General features: G+C 39.4%; 1 protein-coding gene and 1 pseudogene across 1 annotated transcript; both read left to right on the top strand.

The window, feature by feature from the left end:
- The first annotated feature begins 6215 nt into the window (after positions 1-6215).
- Positions 6216-7308, top strand: LOC133763890 (eukaryotic initiation factor 4A-II-like; annotated as a pseudogene).
- A 4686-nt stretch (positions 7309-11994) lies between these two features.
- On the top strand, positions 11995-22934 carry MMP10 (matrix metallopeptidase 10). The gene is made up of 10 exons (XM_062198327.1): positions 11995-12099; positions 12777-13021; positions 13113-13261; positions 13694-13819; positions 15709-15876; positions 16073-16217; positions 17685-17818; positions 20509-20668; positions 21666-21769; positions 22834-22934. The coding sequence occupies exons 1-10, from the start codon at positions 11995-11997 to the stop codon at positions 22932-22934; spliced, it is 1437 nt and encodes a 478-aa protein (XP_062054311.1).
- Positions 22935-23223: the final 289 nt, after the last annotated feature.

Here is a 23223-nt window from a genome sequence, read left to right as displayed (position 1 = left end):
CAGCATTTGTTCAGTTTAGTCAGTTCTCCAGACTGAAGTAAAAGTGGGTGACTGTGGAATTCCTTCTTAGCTAACACTGAGCAGCAGGGTGCATGGTGATTTCTTCCCACTTTGATGTAAGATGGCTGGCTGCACCACGGAGCTGGTTGCAATGGTGTCTTTCTTCTCTCCTCTTGTCCCATGGGGTCTTTATTGTTATTGTTGTTGTTATTGTTTCACTTGTTTGTGGAAAATTTTCCTCAATTTCCATCAGTCAGATCCCTGGAAACGAAGTCCTTCTTTTGTTCTTTTCATATCACAGAGCAACGTAAGTCAGTGTAGCTGTATCCTATTCAGCCATGTTGGATCTCCCCTATCATGACTGATTTGGGGGGAGGTCAATGTACACAGAAGAAGTCTTTTGCTTCCAAGCTCCATGAGTTTTATAAGCCATTCAGGGGGTGCTCAAGGACAGTTGTAGCTTTTCAAAGTACATAGAGATTCTAGAAAACTGTTATGAAATATTCATGGTTCTGAGTCAGTTCCCAATTCAAGATTTTAGAGAATAATATCCCTTCTCCTTTGGCTTTGCCCAAGTCAATATCTCTCTCTGTAATAAATCCTTTTGTATTGATGTATAAAAAAATTATAGGGAAAAATATGTATATCATAAATGTTCTATGAATAAAGTCATAATGTTAACAAACCCATGAAATTCTCAGCCAGGTCATGAAATAGAACATTACCATCACCATGGAGGTCCCTTGAGGCCCTTCCTGCTACTGCTTAACTCTGCCTTGGGTGTTCACTAGACCCAGACCCTGAAACAGGAATTCTTTGGTAGGTCATCGGGGTAAGAGTGCTCTCCAACAGAAGATGAGTAAGGGAAATATTTGAAAGCAGAAAAAAACTAAAGAGCGTGGTCTCAAGCAGAATTTCTCTGATTTTATGAGAAGGCTATGGAGCAAAAACTGAACCACAGAATGAGTCCTGCCTTAAACAAAGGGGCCAGACCTTTCTACATCTGTGTCAATCAATCATGGATCAAGATGTGGTTATGCAGGGGTGGGAGGCATAGCTTCCCAGGCAAGATGCCTCCATTTGACAAAGGAATGAGAGATGACTGTGACTTATAAACAGCCAGCCCTCATAGCAGCCAGGGGGCTAGGTGCCTGGGTGCTAAAGGAAATCCACAGAGGGCACCAACAGTATCTGCTGCACATTCCCTGTGTCCCGAAGGTAACTAACTCTCTGCTGACTTCTAACACCTTCGGTTAAGTTCGCCTATTTTGGAACTAAATTGGATCAAATTTGTGCTCTCTTGTATCTGTGTTCAGCACTTCATGCAGTATTAATGGACTTTGGTTTATTACCATTTGGAGCTTTCATAAATAATGCTGAATGTAGATACATATTTCTTTGATTTTGTACCTAAGAATGTAGTTGCTGGATCTGAGATTGTCAGACATCTCTTCATATTCTCTCTCAGCCTCACCTATGTTCTGTCCCGGCTTTAGCAGTGGCAACTGATTCAGTACCGGTCCTAATCCAGCTTGGAATCCAGTGCTATTCTTGCTAGGCCTATGCAATGTACTTCTTGAGTCTTACTCTAAAGGTTTTTCTCGTTTTCCGTTGATGTTACATCAGGAACTGCTGTGGAGCTCACTTAGAACTCATGCGCATATAACCCAGAAGAGCAATTATCCATGGAAGAAGTATTTTACAAACATGAGAAGAATGGGTAAGCAGACGCATCGCCCTTTTCTTCCCAAATGGCTGTTCCTGGGATGTCTTTGAAGACCATGTGCAGACACGTTTGACCAACGTGTTTCTTGTATCCCTGTCCAAGTGACTGTCCCTCTTGACGTTGTCTCCCCTTTCCCTGCTTTGCTCTTCCTGTTCTACCACCAAGCTCCTGGATCACAGACCCCAGTCAGCACTTGTACTTATGTTATTGTTTCAGGCTCTGCTTTCTAGTAATTGCAGAGAAAGATAATTTGTGTTAAAAGTGGGGTGGTGATACCTGAATATGTAGTGGCATCAGAATTACTAAGCCTCTTATCTGTGATTGATCCTAAAGAGATAAAGATAAATAGTAAGGAGCAGGCTGGTGGCTGAAATACTTCAGTAGGACAAGAATAATAATAAGTATAGGAAATGAGGAATAGGATGGTAAGTTCTGGATATTTGATAAGACAAAATAATATGTTCAGGGGCACTAAGTATCAACTCAAGATACACAGAGAGGCCGGCGCCGTGGCTCAATAGGCTAATCCTCTGCCTTGCGGTGCCGGCACACCGGGTTCTAGTCCCGGTCAGGGCACCGGATTCTGTCCCGGTTGCCCCTCTTCCAGGCCAGCTCTCTGCTGTGGCCCGGGAGTGCAGTGGAGGATGGCCCAAGTCCTTGGGCCCTGCACCCCATGGGAGACCAGGAGAAGCACCTGGCTCCTGCCTTCGGATCAGCGCGGTGTGCTGGCTGCAGGGCACTGGCCGCGGCAGCCATTGGAGGGTGAACCAACGGCAAAAGGAAGACCTTTCTCTCTGTCTCTCTCTCTCTCTCTCACTGTCCACTCTGCCTGTCCAACTCTTAAATAAATCTTCATCTATTGTTGTCTATGCTAAAAATCAGTACCAAATCTATTTGCAAAACTGAGCACTTCCCAACTGGAACAATGAGAAGGCAAACTTGAAAATGCTGAACACTTAAATTTCCCTAAAAGTTCCGCACAGGCAGATGCAGTATCTCCTTAGTCCCGGAAGGAAGCAACTTGCCTTGCACAGAAAACTGACCAAGACCTTACCAGAGACAGTACCTGCCACAACAGTGCTTGGGCTTCCATATTGCCTTCCCCACTTTGCACTGTTTTCAGCAAATAACTAAGATCAGGTCTTAGCACAGTTCAAATACCAACAGCAGAAAATAGCTGACAATCCAGATGAATTATTGAACCTAGGCATTTAGTACCATCACGAACCGAGGGAGTGTGTGTGGGAGTAGATCTTAAAGATATTTGATTGACGTGAGGGGATACAATGTTGTGCAGGAAAGAATTTACTGACATCAGTGCCTGCATTCATGACTTGGGATTCAATATTCCAGACAGCTTGCCTAGCAGTTTGCTGATATGAATTCTCAAATCTCGGACACAGTGAGGTAGAGATAGCAGCATTTCTGTGATATGGTGTTGGAAAGGGAGTCAGAGATATAGGAAAATGGGAATCCTGGAATGAGAGAGAGAGAGTGGCAGAGAGAGAGAGAGAGAGAGAGAGAGAGAGGTCTTCCATCTGCTGGTACACTCCCTGAATGGCTGAGATGGCCAGGGCTGGGCCAGATTAAAGCTGGGAAACCAGAACACCATCAGCCGCTATCACATAGGTGGCAGGGGCCCAAGCACTTGGGCCATTTGATTGCCTCTGTCAGGAGTCCAGACCATGCCTGTATAGACCTTAAATACTAAATCTTACTATACATAATTCTTACATTTGTTTTATAATTGCTGCAGTAATTTTGTTCCTAAAAATACTGCTGGGGCTGGTGCTGTGGCATCCCCTATGGGCACGAGTTCGAGACCCGGCTGCTCCATTTCCTATCCAGCTCTCTGCTGTGGCCTGGGAAAGCAGTGGAAGATGGCCCAAGTCCTTGGGCCCCTGCACCCACATGGGAGACCCAGAGGAAGCTCCTGGCTCCTGGCTTTGGATTGGCACAGTTCTGGCCATTGTACCAATTGAGGAGTAAAGACTTCTTCCATCTGCTAGGATGGAAGACCTCTCTCTCTGTCTCTCCTCCTCCTTCTGTGTAACTCTGACTTTCAAATAAATAAATAAATCTTTATTTAAAAAATGCTGCTAATTTTGTTTACACCATGCCAAACTGGTCAAGTGACTTAGATCATCATTTTCAAAAATATGTATACCTATTTATGATATATATAGTGACCTTTCTCAACAAGAATATCTCCCCTTTGATCAGATAGCTGGAAAACAAAAGGACAATACCTCTTTTTTTTTTTAAACTTAATATTGTTTTATTCTGCTGTCATCAACAATGGTCTATTTCTCTTTCATGTGTCCAATGAGGCTGCTTTTTTTTTTTTACTTTTTTTTAAACTTTTAGACAATAGAACAATACACATTAGAACAATTTCTCTTCTCTCTTTACACAAAAGTTGAGGCTCCAGCAAATGAAAAGTCAAGGAAAAATTTATACAACTTCTCATACCATCTAGATTAGACAAGATCACACAAATATCCCCCACCCGTGTAATCCTACCAACCCACCTGTCAATCAGATGACCCCTCCCCAAGATGCACTCCCCTTACCTGGGACCTGGGGGCAGTACTATGTAACCACTCCCCTTGTCAAAGCTCATAAACAGCGTGGTGAAGGGCAGGGGGATCGCTCTCTCCACCTCGTGTACTCAGGATGAGCAGGGCAGGGTATGAAACTCTCCTTTTTACCTTTCTTGCCTCACTCTCCCTAAATGAAGCCCTCATGTACCTGTGTATTCTTCTCATTTTGTAAATAAACCTTATCACACTGAATAACAAAAGATCACACAAAGATATTTATATCTATATATATATATCTACATCTATATCTATATCTATATCTTTTTTTTTTGACAGGCAGAGTGGACAGTGAGAGAGAGAGACAGAGAGAAAGGTCTTCCTTTGCCGTTGGTTCACCCTCCAATGGCCACCGTGGCCGGCGTTCTGTGGCCGGCACACCGCGCTGATCCGAAGCCAGGAGCCAGGTGCTTCTCCTGGTCTCCCATGGGGTGCAGGGCCCAAGGACTTGGGCCATCCTCCACTGCACTCCCAGGCCACTATCTATATCTATATAAATATCCTCACATGACCTGTTTAGTTGGCTACTCTGAGCAACATGTTTTGCTCAGGATTGCAAGATACTGTCCTGATCCCCATGGAAATTCTGACTACTCTCATTGTCTTCAAATTAATCATGTTTTCCTTTTCTAAATGTTTACTGCAGACCCAAACTAAGATCATGTTGTTAACTGTCACATGCTGTTCCTGTGTGTAATTCTTATCGGATGTTACACTAAAAAGGAAAAAGCCAGATCATGCTAGCTAGTAAATTAGAGATAATTTTAATGAATTTTATAATGGTTAGTAGGAAATATAAAACTTGGATTTCCTAATGTTCCTGTCACACTCGAGAACAAGACCACAGGGACATCAATTGGTGGTCATGGTATGCAACTTCAAGTTGATATATGACCACAAGGGGGACCTTGTGCACTTAAATGGTGACTACAAAAGCCTAAATTAGACAAAACATTGTCTGTGCTGTGAAAATACACTATAGTTGCAACAGGACTTTTCGAGGAAGCTTAACTGTGACCAGGAAAACCTCAGTGTGGGGAAGGAAACATCTACTGTGGCTCAAGGAGCAGTCAGCTTTACTTAGAGACATTGCCAGAAGAGTGATTAATGATCCCATTTTTGACCTCTTATTGCATACAGATAAGATCCCATATGGGAATGAGAGTGGAAAGGTAACATACCTCCTTAATCAATAATCAAGTCTGTTAGCTATTACCACGTGTTCTTCAAGTTTCCATGAGATATTCTTCAATTTCCAATATGACTGTTAACTACACATTAATCTGTCTTGTTTTATCCTGACTCAGTGCACATGCCTACCCTGAAAGTAAAGTATAAAACCTATAACAGTTCAGGCTTGGGTTATATCCAAGTCAGGCCACTGTCTGGTTGTTTCTGGGTTTAAATCCATGACTTGACTAGCTGGATAAACTTTAATTTTTATTTTTCAACTAGACCTTGATCATTCCAGTTAACCATTCTCAGTGAAAAAAAAAAGTTGCAAAATACTGATTGATGTTATACCACAGATGATCCAGAATCATGTCTGCATTGGGAGTCTTAATAGGTTATTGGCTATTGGGAATTGATAGCTAACAAGTTTTTCCAAGAAAAGTAAGGCGTGACGCATTTCTTAGTCTTAAAAGTTGTGATGGGTTGCAGACATATGAGCATACTTCAAAAATTTCATGTAAACACTGATTTTACAAGTATGTTTAGTGAGTCAGGTGCTGAGGGACTCTTCAGACACGTCTGGTGGCTCCATGGATTATAAGAGAGAGCTTGGCAGCCCAGAGGCAATGGCGTCATTAAGAGCAGCCACAATGAGATTGTTGATAAGCTTGGTGATGTGCATTTAAAGGAGCCTCATCTTCAGGTCACCCACACCTATGGTTTTGAGAAGCCTTCAGCTATTCAGCAGAGAGAAGAGTAGTAAAGATCTTGTAATAAAGATTATTCCTTGTAGGAAATATGTAAAAGGTAATTCTGACACTTGGAGACCATCTGGGAGCAACTTTGTCCTGCCTACAGTGGTGGAACAAACGTTAGAAATGGAACACAAGAAGTGCAAGTTCAAGCACCACATATTATGGTTGGCACACCAGGGAAAGTAGTCAATATGTGGAACAGAAGGTGCCTTTCTCCAAAATGAATTAAAGTATTTGTTTTGAATGAAGCAGATGAAATGTTGATTGAGGGTTAAGGTTCAAATCTATGAGGTTTTTTTCAAAATTTATATATAATTATTCAGGCAACATTGCTTTCTTTCACAACATCAACTGATATGTTGGAAGTGATAAAAATCATGAGAGACCCAATTTGAATTTTGGTGAAGAAGGGAAAATTGACCCTTCACCGACCAGAGAGTCTTATATTAATGTTGAAAGAAGGAATGGAGGTTGGATGCAATTTGTGCTTTGTATGAACACTAATCTTGATGCAGGCTGTTATTTTTCTCAAGACAAGGCACACAGTATACTGCCTCACTGAGAAAATGCGTGCTCAGATTTCAGTTTCTGCTCCACATGGTGACATTGACCAAAAGGAAAGAGACATCATCATGGAAGAATTCCAAGCAGGGTCAAGCTGTGTCCTTAACATTACTGACATGTTGGTCATGGGAGTGAAGTGGTTATAGTCTATGACCTACCAATCAGTCATGAAAACTGCCTTCACAGAGGGTGATAGCAGCAGCGGACGACGAGATGGCACTCACAAATGGCACTGATGTGATTTAGGATGTGAAATCCTAAGTGAGGCAGCACATTGTTTGAAAAAGGAGCAAGCTGAATTGGCAGAGGGAGTTGATTTGAGAGGAAACATGTGGCTATACACTTAGTTACTGAGGAAACAAGGGGATTCTTTGTGATACCAAGACTTTTTCACAATACTACAGTAGAGAAAATGCTTAAAGATGCAACTGGCTCTATTTATTTCCTGGGACGAGTTGTCTTGAATGTGGTACTCACTGTTGCTGAGTAGGCAATCACAACATGTATTGTGTGGCTCTTTCTTTGGGAATATCAGAATTTTGTCTCAGTGCTAACAATGGATCAGAAATGCAGGGTTTTTTTTTTTAATTTTTTTTTAACTTTTATTTAATGAATATAAATTTCCAAAGTACAGCTTATGGATTACAATGGCTTCCCCCTCCCCATAACTTCCCTCCCACACGCAACCCTCCTCTTTCCTGCTCCCTCTCCCCTTCCATTCACATCAAGATTCATTTTCAATTCTCTTTATATACAGAAGATCAGTTTAGTATATATTAAGTAAAGATTTCAACAGTTTGCCCCCACACAGCAACACAAAGTGAAAAAATACTGTTGGAGTACTAGTTATAGCATTAAATAACAGTGTACAGCACATTAAAGACAGAGATCCTACATGATATTTTTTTTAATTTATTAATTTTCTATGCAATTTCCAATTTAACACCAGGTTGGTTTTTTTTTTCCATTTTCAATTATCTTTATATACAGAAGATCGATTCAGTATCTACTAAGTAAAGATTTCATCAGTTTGCACCCACACAGAAACACAAAGTGTAAAAATACTGTTTCAGTACTAGTTATAGCATCACTTCACATTGGACAACACATTAAGGACAGATCCCACATGGGACATAAGTACACAGTGACTCCTGTTGTTAATTTAACAATTTGACAATCTTGTTTATGGCATCAGTAATCTCCCTAGGCTCTAGTCATGAGTTGCCAAGGCTATGGAAGCCTTTAGGGTTCGCCGACTTTGATCTTATTCCAACAGGGTCATAGTCAAAGTGGAAGTTCTCTCCTCCCTTCAGAGAAAGGTACCTCCTTCTTTGATGGCCCCGTTCAGAAATGCAGGTTTTGATAGCAAAATGATGGTAATGATGAACTCCTGTGAAGAAAGTCATTGGCTTTTTCCTCTTTAGACTGTTGGAGTGGGTATAAAAGATGAAATCTGTAAGACCTTTCTTTCTTAGACATTTATTTCTCAATTCTGTGGAAATGGTTGTATTAAATGTTCTCTAACATTTAATAATACATTGGTTGACTGAAAGATATGAGTGACTGCATAAAATCAGTCAGGTTAAACTAGAATAGCTGTCCTTACTCTATTTCTTATTAACTTGAATAGAAAGACCTTTAAAAATGATTTTTGAAAGCATATGAGTGCATTTTATTTAGTATTATATTTATTCAATTAAATATTTAATAAGTGCTAAGTGTGAACTGGGCCCTGTTTCAAACAATTATATCTTAGGTAGGGCTAAACTGTCAGTAAAATTGCCATATTGCACATATTTTGATACAGTTTTTTGTTAAATACATTATATATTCACTTTTTATAAAGGTTTATTTATTTATTTGAAAGGCAGAGCTACAGAGAGCAGAGCAAGAAAGAGAGAGAGAGAGAGAGAGAGAGAGAGAGAATCTTCCATCCACTGGTTCAGTCCCCTGATAGCCACAATGATCCAAGATGAGTCAATCCGAAGCCAGGAGCCAGGAGCTTCTTTGGGGTCTCCCACATGAGTGCAGGGGCCCAAGGACTTGGGCCATGTTCTACTGCTTTTCCAGGCCATAGCAGAGAACTGGATCAGAAGCAGAGCAGCCAGGTCTTGAACTGGCACCCATATGGGATGCAGAACAGCAGGTGGCGGCTTTACCCACTATGCCACAGTGCCAACCCCCTGCCCCCCAGTATGATGATTCAGCGGATGTCCTAAACAGCACTCTGACCTCAGAATCAGCCCTTAAGGCATTCAGATCTGGCTAAAAAGCCCATGAGAGTATTTCAAGTATGGAAAGCCAAGGCACTCTGGCAAAAAAAAAAAAAAAACAACAACAACAAAAACACCTAAATGAAAGAAAGATCTCCATGAGTGAAATCCCAGTGGAAAGAACGGGCCATCAAAGAAGGAGGTCCTTTTCTCTGAAGGGAGGAGAGAATTTCCACTTTGACTACAACTTTGTCTAAATATGATCAGAGTCAGTGAACTGAAAAGGCTTCCATAGCCTTGGCAACTCATGACAAGAGCCTAGGGTGATTACTGATGCCTTAAACAAGAGTGTCAATTTGTTAAGTCAACAACAGGAGTCACTGTGCACTTACTTCTCATGTAGGATCTCTGTCCTTAATGTGCTGTACATTGTGATTTAATGCTATAGCTAGTACTCAAACAGTATTTTTCACTTTGTGTTTCTATGTGGGTGCAAACTGTTGAAATCTTTACTTAATATATACTAAACTGATCTTCTATATATAAAGAGAATTGAAAATGAATCTTGATGTGAATGGAAGGGGAGAGGGAGCGGGAAAGGGGAGGGTTGTGGGTGGGAGGGAAGTTATGGGGGGGGAGCCATTGCAATCCATAAGCTGTACCTTGGAAATTTATATTCGTTAAATAAAAGTTAAAAAATAAATCACAAACATATTCACTATTTTACAACCTTCTTCAAAAGTGGTGTCAAAACTCTATTTGCATACCTATAGACTGAGGCCCAGATACTGGCCTTGACAAAACAAAATACTGTAACTATAACATCTGTCTTGTACATGATTCTTCAACAACAGTTTTTTGCACTGGGGCCATTGTTGTAGCACAGTGTATTAAGCAGCCTCTTGCAATGCTGGCATTCCATATCAGGGCACTGATTCAAGTCTTGGCTGATCCGGTTCCCTGCAAATGTGCTTGGGGAAAGCAGGAGAAGATGGCCCAGGTACTCAGGCCCCTTGCTCATGTGGGAGACCTGGATTCAGTTCCTGGCTCCTGGCTTCTGCCTGGCCTGGACCTGGTTGCTGTGGCTATTTGAAGAGTGAACCAATGGATGGAACCGCACTCTCTCTCTCTCTCTCTCTTTCTGTGTGTGTGTGTGTGTCTATCTTTCTGTCACTCTGCTTTTCAAATAAATAAATAATAAATCACAAAAAAAGAAAGAAGAGATGAAAAAATAAAAAAATAAAAAAAGAAGGATAACCTTAAACATTAACATCACATGATGGATGTGGTTCAGTGTTTAGTTCATTATAATCATAGCTCTCATTGTATCATTACCACATATTAAGGTTCATCGGCAGGATGTGCCAACACCAATCAAATTGTGACTCAGACAAAAATGAGGTATCTCAGAGGTTGTTAAGTCGGTGCCTAAGGGCATTGTCATTGATTTGTCAGGCCAGCAAACTTTGTCTGTTGAAGGTGTTGAGTGAAATAAAAGATTTTATCCCCACATAAAGCATATTGAGTTACCCTATAAGTGAGGTTGTCTCCATTTTTGCAGTTAACAAAATATTGGCTTAGGGGCTGGCGCTGTGTGAGTCCTGGTGTCAACATCCTTCTAAGTTTTAAGCTGATGTCCATTCCGGGCTACCCATTGAGAAGCAAACTCCTTGGTCACATTAAGCTACAGATTGGCTTGGCTGGCTCAGTATATGCATCTAAGCTTCTCCCAGTTCTGGCTTGCAGGTCTCTGAGCTTCCTGGTTCCTACCTGTCCACGTAGGTGAAAACAAAATAGTGGCAGCAGCATTGGTGCTAAATGAAAGCAACAAATGGAAGTTGTGGGTGATACTGAAAAGATCATTCCTACACACCTGTTAAACTTTGTTTCCCATTACTTTGAAATTCCATATTTCAGGTATGGTAGAGTTGATTTGTGTTTACTGAGAGAAATCTAATTCTATACTAGAAGAATTTCAGAGTCCCTTATAATAATAGGTTGATTTGGAAAAAAAAAAACAGGTATTGCAAACTTTCTATTTTACTATGTGAAAAGTACTCTATATGGCTGAGAAAACAGAAAAGCAAATGCTATTCATGGACAGAGAAAGGTGGTTAGATACATGAAGGAAAGGAGGATTTCAACTCTTTCCCAGTTACAAAACTCAATCTGTCTCCTCCTTTGTACTTTGAAAGGAGAAAAGAAAATGAAAAGAACTTTTTAAAGTAGTAGATGAGAGGAAGAAGTTAGGTGGAGTCCTTCATCCTAATATGCAGGCTAATAATTTTCAGTTTAACAAGTTTTTAAAGAAACAATTGTTATGAACATACACTCCATTCTGAAATGGACAATGAATGAATGAATGAATGCCAAAGGTTCCTTCCCGCATCCTTCTCACAATGACCCTTCTCTGAGACCAGGAAGTCCACCTGAAAGTCAGCAACAGCTGATTTAAACAGGGACTCCAGAAATGATCTGTTGTAATATCTTCCTAGAGAGCAGTTCCCACATTTAGACCACAATGATGTTTGGAACTTCTTCCCACTAATCTATTTCTTTCCACTAATCTTTCCATTAAACCCTTTTAAAAGAAAATTGCCCTGATTTTGTAATGTATAAACATTCTAAATCTGACTTCTTACTGGGTTCGTCAGCTCGCTCTCAGTACACATACAGACACGACTTATCAAGCCAATTCTTTTTTCTCTTTACAAACACAGAAACCATTTCCTGAGATTAATCATCTTTCAAGTTTAGAAGGTGGAGGAAAATTACTGATGTAAGCTGTATCCTCTTTAATTTTTATGAGCACTCCTGCTGTCATTCGGGTTAAAAATGCACACATTTGAATCATTCGGTTGTTAATCTAAACATTGTCTACCTATAAAAGGGAGGTCACCAAAGGGTACAGATAGAAGCCAGTAGCCAGAAAAGGCATTTTTCCAAAAGCCACATCATTGAGAATGAACCATCTTGTCCTCCTTGTGCTGCTGGGTCTGTCGGTCTGCTCAGCTTACCCTCTGAATGGGGCAGTGAAGGAAGAGGACCCAAACATGGAACTTGTCCAGGTAATTAACAGTGGCATCTATTGCAACCACGGACAGCCCTGGAGGAGAAATAGGTCTGCTTGCTTGCTCTTTCAAAACAAAGCAGAGTGACTTGGTTAGAAGGACTGTGTTGGGATAATTTAGCATCAGTGTATTAAGTGCTGAAGGTGGACATTCTCTTCATTTTAGGACAGAAGGAAAGAAAGGCATAGGCAGGAGCGATACTTCCTGAAGGTGAAAACAAAATTGTGGAAGCAGCATTGGGGCTCAATGAAAGCAACAAATGGAAAACACTTGCCACTCCTCTGGCTCTAGAAATTCCTGGTTAAAATAACTGGAGAAGGGTAGCATGCTAATTTTGAATGCCAAACAATATCAGTTAGTAATATTTGTATTATTACTTGTCATGTTTGACAAATGAATTTGTCTTATTTTAGTCTTGAACTAGGTCTTTATTACCATTGTAAAGTGAAAAAAATATTATTTTCCCAAAAATATTCACATAATCATGCCAAATTTCTTACTTGGTTAGCTAATTAAATTACAGTGAAATATTGAAATGAAACATCTTAATGAAAAATTAAGGATTTTAGCTACTTTTGTCTTAGTTAACTGGAAAATAATTAAAATAGATTGTAAAAATTGGGTAAATGATTAAAATCATAAGAATGAATAAAAACTACTTATTATTCCACTAGCAATACCTAGAAAACTACTACAACCTCGAAAAAGATGTGAAACAGTTTGTTAGAAGAAAGGACAGTAGTCCTGTTGTTAAAAAAATCCAAGAAATGCAGAAGTTCCTTGGGTTGGAGGTGACAGGCAAGCTGGACTCCAACACCCTGGAGGTGATACGCAAGCCCAGGTGTGGCGTTCCTGATGTCGGTCACTTCAGTACCTTCCCTGGCACCCCAAAGTGGACAAAAACTCACCTAACTTACAGGTAATGGGTCCAAAGAGGTTTTCACATAATCCTGAAACTTTGGGCATTACAATGGCAGGTGCAAATGTTACCTTCAATTTTTCTCCTGCAGGATTGTGAATTACACACCCGATCTGCCAAGAGATGCTGTTGATGCTGCCATTGAGAAAGCTCTGAAAGTCTGGGAGGAGGTGACTGCACTCACGTTCTCCAGGAAGTACGAAGGAGAGGCTGACATAATGATCTCTTTTGCAGTTAGGGGTAATGAAATAAACTCTATTTTTATGTGATGTCTTAGTCACTTCAGGCTTCTATCCCAAAAATCAGACTGGGCAATTTATAAACAGCAGGAACTTATTGCTTACAGTTCTGAGGGCTGGGAAGTCCAAACTCAAGGTGCCAGCAGATCTGATGTCTGGTGAGGGTACGTTCTTCATAGATGGCACCGTCTGCCTCCTCACATGGCAGAAGGAGCCAGGAGCCTCCCTCAAGCCTCTCTTGTAAGGGCACTAATCCCATTCATGGAGATTAGAGCCTGCCCACCCTCTGATGTCCCTGCCACTGAATACGGTCACTTTGGAGATCTGTGAGGTGATATCAACATTCAGACCATGGAATCAGGTGTTGTCCTATTGGACAGAGTAGAAAGAAATTCTAGACACTTAATTTCCATTAATTTTCTGCCCCTGTCAGAACACGGAGACTTTTATCCTTTCGATGGACCGGGATCCAGTCTGGCTCATGCCTACCCACCTGGGCCTGGGCTTTATGGAGATGTCCACTTTGATGATGATGAAAAATGGACAGAGAGTACATCAGGTGAGTCATAACCCTCTCAGGACACCTTTGGGAATATTTCTAGTCCTATCTCCAAGAATAATTTGATTAGCCAGAATGAACAATCAGAGGAACACCTAATAACTGAAATGTCTGATTATCTGAACTGTAACCAAAAGTACTTTTCCTTTTCATCACTGTTGAATTGTATAAACTCTCTGCTTTTCCTTCTTTGCCTCCACCAAGAACAATCTGGTAAGCACCATTCAGTCCTATCTCCACAACTCCAAAGCTTGTGAGTGTTTTAGGACCAGTGTATTTAGTAATGTTTTTCATCACTTTACCTGAAAATGATTGGAACAGAACAGGATCCCATTGAGCCTATGTTGACCTTTGGAATTTTTCCTGTCTTCTCTTTTGCCTCCTTTTCTCCTTAAGGTAAATGACAGGAGAAAATGTTAGGTTTTTCCCCCTGAATTGATTCTGAAAGGCTTTACAAAGTGTAAACATAAGGACTAAAATTAATTGCATGCTGCTTACTTATTTTTTGAATGGTCTCTGTTTTGGAAATACATTGTTTCTGAGACTATTTGGAATCTCTAACACAATGCAAAGAGTATCTTTGCTAAGAGGACAAGTCTGGACTTTGTACAGCATGAATTGAACTTGTTTTACTTGAACAACTGCTCTTTTCTGCACCATTGATTGGAGCCTTGGTTAAATAATTTCTACTACTAACTTCATAAAACTTCTTCTTGTAAATATAAAGAAAACTGAATCCAGCTGTGTTTGCACTGCAGAAAACTATTTAGGGAAATGTTTATATTTTAAACTGAAGATTGTGTTACTGGGGAGATTTTTGACAACCAAAATTTTTTTTGATTAAATGACCACAAAGAAAACAAATCAGGATAAATCCTCACTGAAAATAACCAAGTTCCGGTGCTCAAAAGTTTGATGAATAAAGCTTAAATACTTTGATTAATTTCAATTGAGGTTGTATCTGTACAAATTACAAAATTTGGATAATTGTTATTTTTAGATATGAGGAGTTGTATTTATTGACATGCGATTAATCTTGATAGCTTCAAATAAATATTTTTTGGAAACATTTTTATGAGTTTAAATATAAAAAAAAGACTTAGTTTTTCTGACCAGGGAGGACCTAGGGAAGGATATAATGAAAATTTATCTTAAATATTGATTTCAACTCAATTTTGAAAATCACATGACTTTCTGTAAAGCATGGAATATGCCAGTCAATGAGCCAATCTACAAATAAGGCAAGGACAATGTATGATTCCAAGGAAAGCCTTTAGAGCTGTTGTGAACTAGAAGACTTCAAAAAGTTTGTGGAAAGTGGAATTGAAACATAAGTTTTTTTAGTTCCAAAAAGTAGAAATCCATACTGTACATCAGTCTTTAAAAAGTTCATGGAAAATGTATATTGTGAAAAGAAAACTGGATTTCAATTTTTTAATTTATTTTATTTGAAAGAGTTACAGAGAGGCTGAGGCAAAGGCAGAGAGAGAGAGAGAGGTCTTCCATCCGCTGGTTCACTCCCCTGGCTGCAACAGGCCAGAGCTGTACCAATCTGATGCCAGGAGACAGGAGCTTCTTCTGGGTCTCCCACGCAGGTACAGGGATGTGATGACCTGGACCATCCTCCACTGCTTTCTCATGTCATAGCAGAGAGTTGGACCAGAAGTGGAGCAGCCGGGACTTGAACTGGCACCCATATGGGATGTTGGAACTGTAGGCAGTGGCTTTACCTGCTATGCCACAGCGCCAGCCCCTGGATTTCAATTTTTTCACCAAAATAAACTTATCTGCTCATTTCATTTTCCATGAATTTTTTGCAGCACCCTTGTATGTGTATTTGTGGACTAAATAATTTGTTAAACTCTGAACATTCATGGTTTTTCAAATAGGTACCAATTTATTCCTCGTTGCTGCTCATGAGCTTGGCCACTCCCTGGGTCTGTTTCACTCAGCCAACCCTGAAGCGCTGATGTACCCAGTCTACAGCTCCTCCTTCACAGACCTGGCCCCGTTCCGCCTTTCTCAAGATGATGTGGATGGCATCCAGTCCCTCTATGGTGGGTGATACTGGCAACAATGCCTATTCTTTCTCACTGGTCTTCAGCAAGTTTTTACAGTGATGGTCTTTAGGAGAGCTTTCGATACTACATAATGTTTCATTTCAAAGCACCTGTATGATGTTGGGAAAGCATGTAAATGGACAGATGCTCCACATGTTTCCTAATGTTTGTATCCCCAAATCTGTCCCCTCAGGCCCTCCGCCTACCTCTCCTGGTACTTCTGTGGTGCCCACAGAACCCATCCCTCCAGCATCTGGGACACCAGCTAAGTGTGATCCAGCTTTGTCCTTCGACGCGATCAGCACTCTCAGGGGAGAGATCCTGTTCTTTAAAGACAGGTCAGACCAGAAAATTGTGTTTTCCTGTCTGTCATTTGATGTAGAGTGTTTAGAAAGGAAAACAGAAACCTGAGAGCTTCTTAAACACAGTATTTCCTCTACATTTAGAAATCATTCAGATCTGTCTTCTTGTATTTTTATTACTTATAATAAACTGTATTTTCATTGATATTTTACTGAACATGATTTTTAAGCTGTACTCTAAGATGAAAAAAAGAACACATAGCCTAAATTTCATCAAGTGATTTTATTATGCCCTGTTGTTCCGAGAGCGGCAGGGGGTTTCAGGGCCCCCAGCCAGGGTTGGCACGCTGCCTACTTTTGCATGACCATTGATCCCATAGTAGCAACCAGTGCTGCGTAGCCAAACCCAAAATGGTGTGAAGGCACTAGTGAGCCTGTGTCCTTCTGCACTGTTGTCCTCTCACTCTGTCCAGGCAGGGCCAGAAATGTTCTCCCAATGTCCTGGGCTGCAGGTGGAGGGCATGCAACCCTGAAGAGAGGAATCCTTGTTGCATTTTTAAAACCTCCTTAGAATTGTCCACATCATTTCTATAGACTTACACAGGATGATTCTTGATTATTAGAATATAAGTTTGATGAAAGCAGGAGGCTCTATTTTGCACACTTTTAAAATGTCATAGGGGATAAAACTTTTTCAAAATGCACCACTGGATCTTTAGAAGCAGGGTGCTGTCTTTGCCTCTGCTAACAAATGCTACTATTTAAATTAATTAATTTGAGAAAAAGTGATATATGCTGATGGCACAATATTCACACAGTACCAAGAGTTCAAAGAGAAATCTCTCTCCCATCTCTGACCTCTAATCTCATAGTACCGTCCACAAGTGCAACCAGTGCTACCAGTTTCTTTTGTCTCTTTACTAAGAGTTATAATCACATACAAGCACAAATAGGTACATAGCATCTTTTAAAAATACTACCAAGTATTTAAATGCTATAACTAGTACTCCAACAGTATTTTTTTCACTCTGTGTTGCTATATGGGGGCAAACTGTTGAAATCTTTACCTAATATATACTAAACCGATCTTCTGTATATAAACAGAATTGAAAATGAATCTTGATGTGATTGGAAGGGGAGAGGGAGCGGGAAAGGGGAGGGTTGCGGGTGGGAGGGAAGTTATGGGAGGAGGGAAGCCATTGTAACCCATAAGCTGTACTTTGGAAATTTATATTCATTAAATAAAAGTTTAATAAATGAAAAAAAAGAAATATAGACTAAAATAAAATACACTTACTACTGAAAAAAAATACTACCAAGTGCATTCTCTGTGCACAGTTCATAGACTTAGACTGGAACCAAGCTACATCTACCATAGATTTCATTATACTGGAATCACATGCAAATGGAAGCCCAGTTACAGACTTCTACAAAAGGGAGAATTAGCATTGATTGAAAGAAAGAAAGAGAAAGAGAATTTCCAATAATGTCTGTGTATTACAGATACTTTTGGCGCAGATCCCACTGGAGCCATGAACCTGGTTTTCATTTGATTTCTTCATTTTGGCCCTCTCTGCCATCAAATTTGGATGCTGCCTATGAGGTTAATAGCAAGGATACTGTTTTTATTTTTAAAGGTAGGTACTATATAAGAATTTTTGATTTGTTGAAATAAATCTTATTATAAAACTTTCATTTACGTTAGTTTGCTCTGCTACATTAAATTTTAGATGATATGTTAGGGTGAGACCTAGTGTTAATGCTTAAAAGAAATATATACAAAGAATATTATAGGTTTCATTTTAATGTTTATTTATTCAAAAGGCAGAGTGACAGAGAGAAGGAGAGAGAGGAAAAGAAGAGAGGGAAAGAGAGACATTTTCCATTCATTGATTCATTCTCCAAATGGCCACAACAGCTAGGGCTGGGCCAGGCCTAAGCCAGGAGCCAGGAATTCTGACTGGGTCTCCCACATGGGTAGCATGGGCCTAAGCACTTGAGCCATCATCTGCTGTTTCCCAGGCACATTAGCAGGAACTTGGACTGAAAGTGGAACAATTAAGATTCAAACCAGCACTCCAATTTGGTATGCCAGCCTGGCAAGTGGCAGCTTAACCAATTGCAGCACAAGACCAGCCTCATCTTTACTTGGAAACATTCACTAAGACTTCTTAGATAAATAGATGACATCCAATATTAATACTCAGAAAAATTCAATGTAATAAAAATGCTCATTTATCTATAGATATAAGACATTTCCAATTCAAATGTGAAAAAGATTTTTCAAGGAATTTGACTCGTTCCATAATTTGTAGGGAAGAGCAAAGGCCAAGAATATCCAGGGTATTCCTGGAGAAGGATAAGATGAGGAGAGAAGTCCTGTGTTACAAATCGTTAATCTGTAAGGTATTGTAGTATCAGTACAGGGGCACATGAACTAATCGATGGAACTGTCCATACCTGAGATTCCTTTGTCACATATTTTAAATTACTGTTTCAATTTGTTCTGTTGGTGATACACTATTTGAGCCCCTATTACTTAGTTTTGTTAGCATATTTTTTTAGTAATTTGCCGATTTTCAAATAAATTGGTACAAAGTTTTCAGAGTATTTTTTGTAATTAATTATTGCTGAAGCTCTATGTGCCTTTTCATTCTGCATATTCAATATTTCTCCTTTCTTTATCCATCAATGACATAAGATACTTAATAATTTTATTAGTGTTCTCCAGGGACTAACTTTTGGCCTTGTTGATCCTTGCTATTGTATTTTGATTTTTTATTTAATTGATTTCTATTTTTATCATTGCCATCACTTTTGTTTTCTATGAATTTATTCTGTTATTGTTCTTATAATTCAAGTATGACACTTACCTTATTGCAGGCTGTTTTCTTTTTTAATGTAAGCATTTATGTCTATAGATATTCTCATCTTTGCCTTCATCTACAAATTTTGATATACACTATTTTCTCTTCATTCAGTTTTAACAATTTTATGTCAGTTCTAATATTTCCCTTGATTCTTAACTACTTGAGAATATTTTTAAGTGTCAAACTGTATTGGAATTTTTATAGAAATATTTATTTCAGATAATTTCATTTTTGTGTAGATTAAATGAAATAATATGAAATCACATTTGAAATGATGTGGTTACACAACTCTAAAAATTGCTGCTATGTATTAATATATCTAACATTTATTCACAACTTGCAATGTGGTAGGCACCATTCTCATTAGTGGAGAAGAAAAAGGGGCTTATGTTACACGGGGAGTAGCAGAGATGACACTGTGAGCATATCTTATGACAAACGCTGTGCTTGGAGGGGAGGAAAGGTGCTATGGTGACCTATATCTATTTTTGGCTCCACAAAGATCCTTGAGAGAAGGTAATATTGGAACGAGTCTTGAGGAATTTTTGCTATGTAGAGATAAGTGATATATGCAGAAAGTGGAAGACTCTATAAGGCAGAAGGAACTTTTTATACAAAAGTGTTTATCTGGATTGCCTAAGACTAGTACAAGTTTTCCAGTTTCAGGTGGAGTAAGAGAGATATAGAACAAATTGGCATTTTAGATCAGTTATTCTGGCAGTGGTGTGAGGAAGGGATTCAGACTTGAAGTAGTGAGAGAGTGGTTTAAGTAAGTAAAGGCAGAGAGATTGATGTGATTCCATTGTCCTTGTTCACTCAAATTTGAGTGGATTTCTGTAGTACTCAGCTTGGGGACTGTGATTTATCTAAGAGGAGGTGTCCGGTAAACAACTGACCTACGAATGTGAAGCTAGAACGAGAAGTCTAGGCTAGAAATTTAGATTATTACCAGCAATTACAAGAAACAGCTAGAACAAGTCACATAATTTATAGATAAAAAATATAAGATGCCGGCTGTTGAAATCTTTATACTAAATTGATCTTCTGTATATAAAGAGAATTGAAAATGAATCTTGATGCAAATGGAAGGGAGAGGGAGCGGGAGAGAGGAGGGTTGCGGGTGGGAGGGAAGTTATGGGAGGGGTAAGCCATTGTAATCCATAAGCTGTACACTGGAAATTTATATTCATTAAATAAAAGGTTTAAAAAAAAAGAAAAGAAAAAATATATATAAGATGCAGAAAGGGAAGTGAACCAGAGATGTACACTCACTTATTTGTTCATTTCATTCATTTGCTCACTCATTCAGGGTATATTTATTTAATATCTGCTGTGAACTGGGCATGTGGTTAGTGGTTGAAATTTAAACTGAGAGTCCTTTGCCAAAACAATGCATTACAATCATTTCTGAAATCAAAGGCTTCACTCGAAACTTCTTGGGTTTGTTTTTTGAATAGGAAATAAGTTCTGGGCAGTCAGAGGAAATGAGGTACAAGCTGGTTACCCAAAAGACATCCGCACCCTGGGTTTCCCTTCAACCATAAGGAAAATTGATGCTGCCATTTCTGATAAGGAAAAGAAGAAAACATACTTCTTTGTAGAAGACAAATACTGGAGGTGAGATGCAATAGGAAAGACTTTGAACGAAGCTAATTAGGAAAATTATTTTCTCTCTTTAAGACTACACTCCCCTCCCCCATGCCCACACTATACCTTCCTCTAGCTTCAGACTCTGAATAGGAAAAAGACGGCTTGTAGTTTTTCAAGTTCTCAGACACAAAAGGCTCCCAGACACTGAAAGGGCAAGAGAGCCACCTAAGATCCAAGGGCACGTGTACTTCTTAGCCCACAGCTAGTCACCACGTGACTATAATAGGAAGTGCTGGTGTGACAGACTACAAGGTCCCAGCATGACAGAGAACCCCAGTGTACTTTTAACCAAATGTTAATTTACCTTGTATCTTTTTTAAAATTTATTTTTTTTATTTATTTTAAAGACAGAGTTACAGAGAGAGGAGGAGAGACAGAGACAGAGGTCTTCCATCCACTGGTTACTTCCCAAATGGCTGCAACAGCCAGGGCTGGGCAAGTCCAAAGTCATGAGCTCAGAGCTTTCAGGCCTCCCATGTGGGTGCAGGGGCCCAAGCACTTGGGACAAATTCTGCTGCTTTCCCAGGCACATTAGCAGGAAACTGAAACAGAAGAGGAGCAACAGGATCTTGAACTGGCATCCATAAGGGATGCCCAAGTCACAGGCAAAGGTTTAACCTGCTTCACCACAATGCCAGCTCCTTGCTTTGTATGTTATATGTTTAGTCCTCATGTGTATGTTACAGAGAGGTGCTTGAGTTCCATGTGTACAGACTTTTAAAAAATTGACCTCAGACATACGTACAGAACCTCGGTAGGCTAGCTTAATGTCCCTATTTCCAGGAAAGATATTGTTTATGTGCTAAGCTTGAATACCAGAAACGTCCTAAAAATGATTAACACTTCTTGGCACAACTTGAAAATTTTATCTAGGGATTCTACACTGGAAGTTACCAAGGGATCACACCATTACATGTAACGGGACCTCTATGAAAGGTTGACCTGTATTCCTTTCTTGGTGCAGATTTGATGAAAACAGCCAGTCTGTGGAGCGAGGCTTCCCCAGACGAATAGTGGATGACTTTCCAGGAGTTGAACCAAAGGTTGATGCTGTATTAGAGGCGTTTGGTAAGAGGAATCTCATTTCACTTCCACCCAAGGCGCTTGCAAAATGTTTATGTTATCAAAATAACTGACAGATCAAAACAACTTTCAAATCATTCACTCTTGTATCATTTTTGTTCCACACTTCTGAAAATTTTAGCTTTTCAAGTCTTACAATTTAAGTCTAAATGATGTTTTTCTTGAATAATGTCCAAGTCTCTGTTTCACACTGTACATAAAAATAAAGACCTCTTCCTCACACTTCAGTCATTACCAGGTCACTCTTCATATAAAAATACAAACAAGTGTCAACTAGGTTTACTAATAGTTGGTGTCACTCTCCACGACCCCATCCTGTTGTCCCTTTTCTCCTATGCCACCACAAGGAACCATGTCTGGGTTTCTGTTGTGGTCTGAAACTGTCTAGTCATTTCTAAATAGATCATAGCCCTGCCATGTGCTCAGAATAGACAATAGATCCCTGGTAACAGGAAGAAAGGAAAGCAAAATTTGTGCTTGCAGACTGGGAAGGAATTTCCTAACAATGATAATATTTGTGAAGTTGTTAATCTTGTTACTAAAATGACTTGACTATAGTGTATACAAAGCAGGAAATGGACCTCCAGTGCACGTTATCACTGATCTGATTGTCTTGGAACAACTGTCTCTACAGCTGTGATTTAGGACCTAGTAGGAGAAGAGAAGTTGGGAAGAAAAGAATTTAAACGAAGGTTTTCAAATATCCATAGACTTCTATCTATTTGGAAGCCTTGTAATCTAATGTTTAAAAATACCGTCTTTGAAGTCAGACGGATGAGACAGAGTCCTCCTTCTATGTTTCATTATAGATTTTATCTTTGGAAAAATCACAAAATCTTCATAATTTTCAGTTTTATCTTCATTAAGATCATGTTACACTTTTAAAAGCAAGGATAGATGAAAAAACATATAAAATCCCTTAGCACAACGCCTGACACAGAGAAATCACATAAAAATGTCATTCATTATGAGTTTGCTCTTTATTGTAAGTTATACATATTACAAAATTTGAAAAATGTCTCATTGTTTTTCCTTATTTACACTTGCAGGGTTTTTATACTTCTTCAGTGGATCATCGCAGTTTGAGTTTGACCCTAATGCCAAGAGGGTAACACATATATTTAAGAGTAACAGCTGGTTACTTTGTTAGGCAAGATAAAGATAAGACATTTGCAGGCATTTTAAATGAATCTTGTAATTATTCCCCTAATTTATTATGCACCAGAATGATTAGTTATTCCTGCATATGCTGTAGCTGAAGAAAATGGGCTCTGCAGACATCTTCATGTATCCTGGATCATTTGTCTGGACCGCTTGACTTGCTCCGGGGTTCCACTGAATAATAGTGAGAAATCCAGAGACGATGTATCTCTATAGGTGTTTTATTTATTATTTAATAAAGATTGTTATTTTGGACCTGTTTTTTACTTTCTAGAGTA

This window comes from Lepus europaeus, chromosome 7 (assembly GCF_033115175.1).
Source record: "Lepus europaeus isolate LE1 chromosome 7, mLepTim1.pri, whole genome shotgun sequence".
Classification (NCBI taxonomy): Eukaryota; Metazoa; Chordata; class Mammalia; order Lagomorpha; family Leporidae; genus Lepus; species Lepus europaeus.
The sequence above is the reverse complement of the archived record's forward strand: the minus strand, read 5'-3'. Positions and strand labels throughout refer to the sequence as shown.

What these genes read in the sequence shown, in the direction of transcription:
- MMP10 (XM_062198327.1), top strand. Translation starts at nt 11,995, where the DNA reads ATGAACCATCTTGTCCTCCTTGTGCTGCTGGGTCTGTCGGTCTGCTCA. An exon ending in AAAACTCACCTAACTTACAG is followed by an intron (nt 13,022 to 13,112) that starts GTAATGGGTCCA and finishes TTTCTCCTGCAG; the next exon opens with GATTGTGAATTACACACCCG. An exon ending in TACTGTTTTTATTTTTAAAG is followed by an intron (nt 17,819 to 20,508) that starts GTAGGTACTATA and finishes TTTTTTGAATAG; the next exon opens with GAAATAAGTTCTGGGCAGTC.